Raw genomic sequence first — 9,013 nt, forward strand, 5'->3', positions numbered from 1 at the left:
AAGCATCTGTGACTGGCCATGCTCCAGGAACTTCCCGACGCTCCTACTGCTGGACATATGGGCATCACTCGGACTTACGATCGTGTGAGGCGCCGCTTCTTCTGGCCCGGTCTCTATCGCTCTGTGCATCACTATGTTGTTTATTGTGACCTGTGCCACCACCGGAAGATTCCTTGCCTCGCTGGTTTGCTTCAGCCTAGTGAAATCCCTACAGAGCCATTCTTCCGTGTGGGCCTAAACCTACTTGGCCCCTTCCCTATTTCTACTAAAGGAAACAAGTGGATTGCAGTCGCAACAGATTATGCAACAAGATATGCCATTGCGCGAGCGGTACCAACCAGCTGCCCTACCGATGTTGCAGACTTCTTACTCTACGACGTCATCCTACACCACGACGCCCCTTGCCAGTTACTAACGGATCGAGGCCGTTATTTTTTGTCGAAGGTCGTCGACGACCTGCTCCGCTCCTGTTCTACCGAACACAAGATCGCTACCGCGTACCACCCTGAAATGAATGGGCTCACCGAACGTCTGAACCGCACTCTAACTGACATGCTTGCCATGTACGTTTCCGACGATCACCGTGACTGGGACGCCGCTTTACCATAAATTACTTTTGCTTATAATTCGTCCTGTCACGACACTGCTGGATTTTTGCCATTCTACCTTTTGTATGGCCGCGACCCTGTCTTGCCCTTCAACACGTTCCTACCCTCTGACATACAATTCTCAGCTACTTATTACGCCCGCGACTGCAATCACCTTGACCACCCATGCCCGAGAGGTCGCTCGTCATCACCTCACAGCATCGCAAGGTTCTCAAATGTGACACTACGATCATCGGCACCGAGAAAAATAATTTTCTCCTGGTTCCCTTGTCCTCCTCTGGACGCCCTCTCGTCGTGTCGGCTTAGCGGAAAAACTCTTTTCTCGTTACTCTGGTCCGTACAAGATCTTGCGCCAACTGTCTGACGTAACGTATGAGATCGCACCAGCCGACGTGTCTTTGCTACCTCACGTCACCAGCGATGCTGTTCATGTCACCAGACTGAAGCCTTATATATCCACATTAAGTGATGAGCGATGATTTGCACGAGGACGGAGCTAAGCCTGCTGGGAGGGTGATGTCGCGGTGAAAAGAACGAGGAAGCTGGCTCAGATTAGAGGAAGACGACGCCTCTTGCCACCGCTTGGGCACCAGCTATATTTATTGTAAATACGCCAACTCTGCACTTGTGCGCCTGCTTTCTTCATGCAACAATATCTTTTAAACAACTTCAACGTGACACTAGGTGTCCTGTGCAGTGCAAAGACCGCCATGAGGTGAGATTTCCAGCATACTGTAAAATCCCAAGCAAGCGCCCCTACCCCCCTCCGTTTTCCGAGAGATTTAAAATATGCGCCGATGACAGAGCAAGCGCCCCCAACCCTCCCCTCCCGCCATTTTCACTGCTTTATTTACTATTTTGCAAACAGTGAATGCATGCACACTCAATAAAGCATTTCATTAGAAGCACGGGTGTGCATTTTTTATTCTTAGGGCCTCTTCTGCGGACAGCCGCCATCTTGAATTCTGATCTGCGACCAAGCAAGGGCCCCACCTCCAATTCTTGTTGGATTCTATAAAACTTCCTCTCGGGCTAGTTGGTGTTGTATCCCAGACGTCATATTTTTTTTTTTTTTTTTTAGCGCAAACAGGAAGAAAAAGAACGAACTGGCTGAGAAGAGAAAACAGTGCACAGGGCAAGCGCTAAACATCAACTGGCTTTATTTAGAAAAAAAGCAAGGGCACAGAGTGTATTAGTGATACGTCTATACATTTGTACGGCAACGAGTTCAGATTATTCAGGTCGATCTTTGATTAGCTATGCTACGACTGCGCGCATGCGCTTTAGGTGATCTGTCTTTTCCGTGGTTTTTTCTAAATAAAGCCAGTTGATGCTTAGCGCTTGCCCTGTGCACTGTCTTCTTCTCTTCTCAGCCAGTTCGTTCTTTTTCTTCCTGCTTGCGCTAAAAAAAAAGAAAAATATGACGTCTGGGATTGTTGGATTCTCTTTCAACGTAGGGGGGGGGGGCGCTCGCTCAGGATCTCACGATATCTCTATAAGAAGTGCACGGTGATTGGAAGCAACCAGTGACGTCACTGGGAGAGCGAAATGGGAAAGGGAACATTTTCTCTCATTGTCTACACAGGCTATGAACTTTCAAGAATAACAACATGAATTCCCATGCATCTTAGCTGAATCCTAGGCACTTTGAGCGTTTCTTTCTTTCTGTCTCTACCTACCTACCTACCTACCTACCTACCTATGTAACCTAACCTACCTACCTACCTACCTAGCTACCTACCTACCTACCTACCTACGTAACCTAACCTACCTACCTACCTACCTACCTACCTACCTACCTACCTAACCTACCTACCTACCTAGCCTACCTACCTACCTACCTACCTACCTACCTACCTACCTAGCTACCTACCTACCTACGTAGCCTAACCTACCTACCTACCTACCTACCTACCTACCTACCTACCTACCTACCTACCTAGCCTACCTACCTACCTACCTACGTAACCTAACCTACCTACCTACCTACCTATGCACCACAGGTGATTGACAGTATATATCTACCCAGGAACGGCGATAACAGACATTGGTGATTTAAATGCGAGAGTATAAAAAAAAAATGACATCGGCAGTATTGACCCGACGAATGCAAATAATAAAAATCAAGATCTCAGCAGGAATCGAAGCCAAACATTCTGCGTGGTGGTCAGGTATTCTACCACAAAGCCCCGCCATGTCTTGAAACAGCTTTGGAAAAAGACCCTATGCAGGCGTAATGTCGGTGCAACGTCAGTTGTGTTCGCAACGCTGGCTATCTAATTTTATAACAAAACTTCAAACATTACATATGTACTCTGATGGTACAGGCGTCATGTCGGGTTAACGTCAATTATGGTTCCATTGTCGGCGCCGCTTTTATAGCAGTCTAACAAACGTTACATTTGTATTCCCATGATTCAGCAACTTATATTCAAGCATTGCTAGACCCCGGAAGGATACGCTAACGAAAGTTACATATGATATTCACACCATCGCACCGTAAAGTGCACCTCATTTCGATAATACTGACGTCCGTCCTCTAACGTGAGTGCTGATGTTACGTCAGACCATAAGTTACCCTTCAAACATCGAATGTTGTCGACGTTCCGGTAAACCCATGATGTGCACATAGCTACTATACTTACAAAAACAGGTCGATCCACCTCGCAACGCTTGACTCAAAGCCAAAAAATGCTGCACAGACAATTACTCACCGATCGTTTCACATGAAACCGATTTCCACAAGGCATGGGATCTGCCGAATTTTTTTAGAATTCCTTTTTGCATTCATATCAGTATTCAACTGGCTCAATCAAACTTGTGGTGGGTGCTCGAGCCGACGTTTCGACAAGTGGACTTGTCTTCTTCTTTCGTTGCAAGCTTCCATCTCCGGCTTCCTGCCGTTTCTTTCAATCAAACTTGGTATGTTAAGTCTAGCGCCACCTCAGAGGACAAAGTACTTCATTTTTGCTGATTAGGAGAGACGCAGGACTTGGTAGACACCATCAAAATCCATGACATCACAGTGTTTGGTGCGGGAATTTCAAGGTGGTGACGCCACCCACAATTTCTTTTTGTGTGATTCCTCGCCTACCAAGCATCTTCTCGTGCCAAGAGCGGTGATTTTGGAATTGTGAAATAATATTTTACTAATATGAGACAAATCGTTTTTCTCTTTGGTGTCCCTTTAAGTGATCCGAGACTGATGGCATATTGTTCATAGTCATGAGTCTCATTATGAAGTGCGATTAGTCAGCTCTATGATGAAAACTTTTAAGCATTTAAATATATTTGTTTTAGAGCAGATGCATAAGCACACAGTGATGTAACTTGTCTTTTGTTTTGCACTGTATATTTCACCGGGCTTTCCTCAGAACCTATACAAAGTTTGAAAATACTCCATTGTATGGTGGTAAAGAAAGACACTATTGTTTTTGTTTGATATTTCTCTACTTTTCTTGCATTTTTCCCCATTACTGATGCCCCATTTTTGTTCGAAGCTACTAGCCCATTTTTCTTGACTCTTGCATTTTCATCATGCCCTGCAACCTTGACCATGATCCTGACCAAACACAATCTTTGACTTCAGGCGTCGTCACCCCAGTCTCTGATCTTTAAATAAATGCCCCCTCCCCCATCTGATTAAACTATAGGACCTAACGATCGACCGTGTGATTCATTGGCAGAATGGGGACAACACAGTTTTCACGTGACGTGCAAGTTCTTAAACTGCATTCATATTCGGTTGCATCAAGATCCTCAAGACACATTTTCAGAAGCTTCCATGAAAGATCGACACTGTACTTGTAAGGACCCGTGAGAGATGTGCAGTGTAGTATATGTGAGGATACCAAAACCTTGTCACTTCACACCCAAAACTTGTTCTCAGTGCTTCTTTTTTTCTCCAACTTCATACTGGTGAAACAGATGGTTTTAAACTTTCTTACATACATACAAATAACTTTAACGAAACGTCCTGCGAGCTTGTGGGACGGGCAAAAGGTCCCACCTAGGTGACGGCTAAGAGTTCTCGAGTCCTGGGGGCTTGCTCGGCCCGCTGTACAGCCCAAAGTTTCTCTTTTTTTTTTTTTTAAGTGTAATCCATGCTGTCATTTGCACGTTGATGTCAGAGAACATAAGACCAGCAAAAGTTCAAAAGGCAAATGGATGCAGTTGTTTTCTGCGTGTCTAGTCTGTTTAGCCTGAACAAGCACTTTCATACAGACAATTCAACTTATAAGAGGTTAATGGAGCATACAAAGAAATAAAACTGTGGCGCTTACTCATCATTGCACGTGAAGTAGTAATGAAAGCTTCCGGCCAGAGTGAATGTGACATCAGCAAAGTATGCCGTCTCATCGTTGGGGTTGTGGATATCGTGGCTCCAGTGAACTTGGTTATACTGGGTCCTCGAGTAGCTGGAGCCAGCCGTGAGTGGGGTGTTTATGAAGAACTTGACGTTCTTACCATACAGTGAGGGGCCCAGGATGAACCGAACTTTTGTACCTGCAATAAAATGTCATACACAACAAGGCCCAGAAGAATCTAGCACAGTATAGTATTAGAAGCGCGCATCTTGTGCGTAAGAATCTGTAGCCTCTCCCACCCAGCCTGTCGTTGTGTGCGCCTTCCCTGTGACTCGAGAAAGATTCTTGTCTGCAGGCAGTCGACACAGTGCGTCCCTACTTTGCTCCTTTATTTACATCCACTTGCATTCAGCCTTCTATTGGGGAACCGATCTACTGCCTGAACTACCATTCGACGTTTGTTGAATAAAATTCTTAGCTGTGTCAATAACAGAAGTTGCTGGGTATGCTATGGTATTGTCCATAGAAAATCGCACACAAGCCTTATGGGAAATAAGTAGGTCATTTCCAATCAGCCAAGGATGAAAGACACGAAGAGTGTTGTGCTAGTATAGGGTCCAGAGTTGCTGGGTCAAAGAAATTCCTTAAAGGGGTACCGACACAAAATTTCGCAGCCGAAATAGCTTGCAGGATTGATTCCATTGTACATGCGCATATCATCTGCAAAATATCAACAGCGAATATGGCTTGGAAGGTATTTTAAATTAATTTTGAAGTGTGCGTGAGCGATCGACATCCTCGCTCTAGTGACACCCTCAAAGGTGACCCTCGGTGACCCCCCTACTTCCCTCACGTGACCACGCTGCAAGTTGTGATGACCTCATAGCTGCCATTTTTTTTTGCCGCGTTCACTTCAGCAGCCTACTTCTCGGCAGCTGCTCGCGAACAGCGTGGAGGTGTGTCACAGTTCTGTGTGCTGACGTGATCGAGCGCTGCACCTGCTAGGTGGTGATAGTTACACCCGGTGGCTTGTCGTTTTTGAAACAGAAACTGACACTGGTCGCTAATGAGGAGCCTGTAATTAATTATCTGTCATGCGTTGCAGCAAGCCATGTGCTGTGTTATGACTAACAGGCCCACAGCAACACACTGCAGCAAAAAAATGCGAGGTAAAGATTTTTGTGTCAGTACCCCTTTAAAGCACTCTATTCAGGCAGAGAAGAAAGGTTGCCAAGTCGAGACGAATATGAGGAATAACTTTGCTCCATGTCACTAAAGAGGGATGTACTGTAATTTACAAAGTGCTATGGCCACTGAAATCAGCTTTCAGAAAGGTGATTGACAAGGCTATAGAAATGGTGATGCTTGTTGAGCTGATTATTAAGGTGGTATTACAATGAGCAGATTGTAATTGACTCACTGAATAAAATGGCATGCAGCGATAGGGGCCATTCAAAGTTTTTAAACTGAACTTGCTAAATACTATACTAGGGTGGCCACACCACTGGTAAAAGTGTCCTAATTCACAAGCACAACACGAATTACCTAGAACTAAGCAACATAATAAATTATTGCTAGCATGGTTTTTGTCATGGCCTTAGCACTGTAGCTTAGCTCGTTGCATTCAAATATGACATTGCTAAAGCATTAGTAATTGATTGTGAACTGCTCGAAATTAGGAAAAGGACAACACTAAAGAAGACTTACAACACGTATTAAAGCATTAGATTTTGATGCACAGGTTATTGGAATTTTCATAGATCTGTCCAAAGCAATTGACAGAGCCGGTTCACCGTAAACTAGCCGTTTAAACTCAGCCACATCTTCAGCCTCAGCCCTAGGTTCAGATGCAGTTTTAGATTCGCATTAAACCACTTTGTTGCATGTGCCCTTTGCTGTGCCCATCGCTCTTACAAAAGATGCACCGTATCAAAACACTATCTGCAATAAACCATTCTTTTGCCCACTGAGTGTGTTGCTGCCATGGGTGCTGCTTCACCCACAACAATAAAAAATATAAAAGCAGAAGCACACTGTGCAGAGGGTCATATACAGGTGATATACATTTGAACCGTCCTAACAGCTAAGCTTTTTACCTTTGGGAAGCCGGTAAATGGTGCTTTCCAAGACCCCATTATTGAGTTGGAAAACATTGATGGGAAGGGCCGACCGTGATGACTCATCTCCAGACCAGTTGGCAATTTGCATGGCGTGCTCCGACAAGCCGTTAGATTCAAACGATGCAACAAGGTGGGGGTCTGCAAAGCACAATATCGAGGCAAGGTTAACTCAAGTTATGGTGTAAATGGGTGTAGTAAAAAACGCTTCTAGAAGGTACATCCCCGGAAGGTACGTCTCCGGACAATACGTCCCCGTAATATACGTCCCCTCAGGAATTGCTCTCTAGGAAAAAAAAAAGTGCCCGAGTGAAAAATTAACCAAAGAACGAATAGTGTGCAAACTCATTTGACAAGAAACTGCACTCTTTATTCAAAGCTTGGCGCAATTTTTGGCCACCTAGGGTTCAGAAAGAACAACCAAATTGTATGTCCAATAGCCCTCAGGAAATCTTTCATGTTCGTCGTCCTGGCAGTATAGTCTTCGCATTGGTATGGGTGCACCGACTGGAGACTGCGCCATCTTCATTGTCACGGTGGCTTCTTGCGAGTGTCAATGGACACTGTGGGGCAGCGGTGCATCCATGTTCCAGGCCTTCGCATGATTGTTCGTTCCCCATCTAGAGAAGCCTTGTGCCACATCACAGAGGGAGCAGGTGTTCGCCACAGACTATTGCTTCCTTTCTGAATTTGCTTCTGTAAACGGCAACATCTTTGCGGGAAGGAATATTTTTCTTTCTCTCTTTGCAGTGAGAAATGAGGGGGGAACTGAAAGAGCGTGCATGCAACGTTTGAGGGCACCCATGTCTGGGGACATTTGTTCCCACAGCGCAAATGGGGACTTTTTCCGGGGACGTTTTTTCCGGCACAGTTGTTCCGATTTCAGACTTCTCATCACGCCCCGATGTTGCTGTACAGTTCTCGCTGGTACCACCGTACGTTGAACCGGTCGATCTGACTGTCACGCAGAGAAACAAAATTTCGGAAAAGGCTGATTTGTGGGCTTTAAACGCAGCTTGAATTTATCATCACACTAGAATGACGGAAAGAAAATTCTACGGTAAGCGCCGTCAATGTAGCAACGGGCGCATTTGTAACTGAACAGTGCCCCTGAACAGTTGCTGCTTGCAACATATGACATATAGTCCAACACTTGGACTATATTTTTGTCAAACTCTACATCAAATCTGCTTTTAATTCTGACATTAAGCAATGGCACAAACCTGCAAGTGCGATCGTGGCCTGCGATTGTGGCGATATTTGCATTACGTTGTCAACAAATCAAACATTGTTTGATTTGTTGACAACGTAATGCAAATATAGCCGCTATACAATCACACTTTGCTCTTCGCAGTTTATTTAAACTAAGCAACAAAACCAACAGCTAATCATGCGCGCGCTCCTTTGGAAGGCATCACTAAACCGGCATCGAAGACAGTACAGCAACATCTTACGCATAAGCGAAACTGCTACATACCTAAGCCAGAGACGATCACACAGCCGCTGCGAGTTGCGTGAAAAATTCAACGTGCTTTCATCGTTTCTAGCTTACATCTGGCGGACAGAATACTTTGGTGCAGCTGACAGTTGAGAGAGGCCGCCGCAACAAAAGAAAAAGAAACGCGCAGAGGTCACCCCGCTAAGCTCTGTTCACGTGAGCTGGGCGGCAAAAATAAACAGGCGGGAGAGAGCTCGCGCCACAGAGTCCGAGGACGTTTTACACAGATTGAAAACACCACACGCCATCGAGAATTGCCCTTTCTCGATTAAATATCGGAGAGCCGTTTGATCCGGCAGGCAAAAGGATTGATCAGCAGCAGCGGTTCGAACAAAACCGAAAGTCAAGTTTTGCGCGGTCTTTCCAAATTTCAGACTTACTTGGGTTTTTGTATTCTCTGTAAAATCTCCTTGGAAAGAACTGATTCATAAGATTTTCTAGGAAAGAAAAACAGGCAAAGCAATGAGACATAGCAAGAAGTAA

The 9,013-nt window shown here is 45.2% G+C and overlaps 1 protein-coding gene across 1 annotated transcript in view; it reads right to left on the bottom strand.

Annotated features, from left to right (window-relative positions):
- Positions 1-8,715, bottom strand: part of LOC119404628 (glycogen debranching enzyme) — an 87,185-nt gene extending 78,470 nt beyond the window's left edge. Inside the window, exons 1-3 of the mRNA XM_037671199.2 lie at positions 8,510-8,715; positions 7,012-7,173; positions 4,892-5,114 (exon numbers count right to left, since the gene is read on the bottom strand). Coding sequence (XP_037527127.1) covers positions 4,892-5,114; positions 7,012-7,123 — 335 coding nt within the window. The 5' untranslated portion in view covers positions 7,124-7,173; positions 8,510-8,715. The remainder of the gene's footprint in view (positions 1-4,891; positions 5,115-7,011; positions 7,174-8,509) is intronic.
- Between the last annotated feature and the right edge of the window lie 298 nt (positions 8,716-9,013).

This window comes from Rhipicephalus sanguineus, chromosome 9, assembly GCF_013339695.2.
Source record: "Rhipicephalus sanguineus isolate Rsan-2018 chromosome 9, BIME_Rsan_1.4, whole genome shotgun sequence".
In the NCBI taxonomy this organism is placed as follows: Eukaryota; Metazoa; Arthropoda; class Arachnida; order Ixodida; family Ixodidae; genus Rhipicephalus; species Rhipicephalus sanguineus.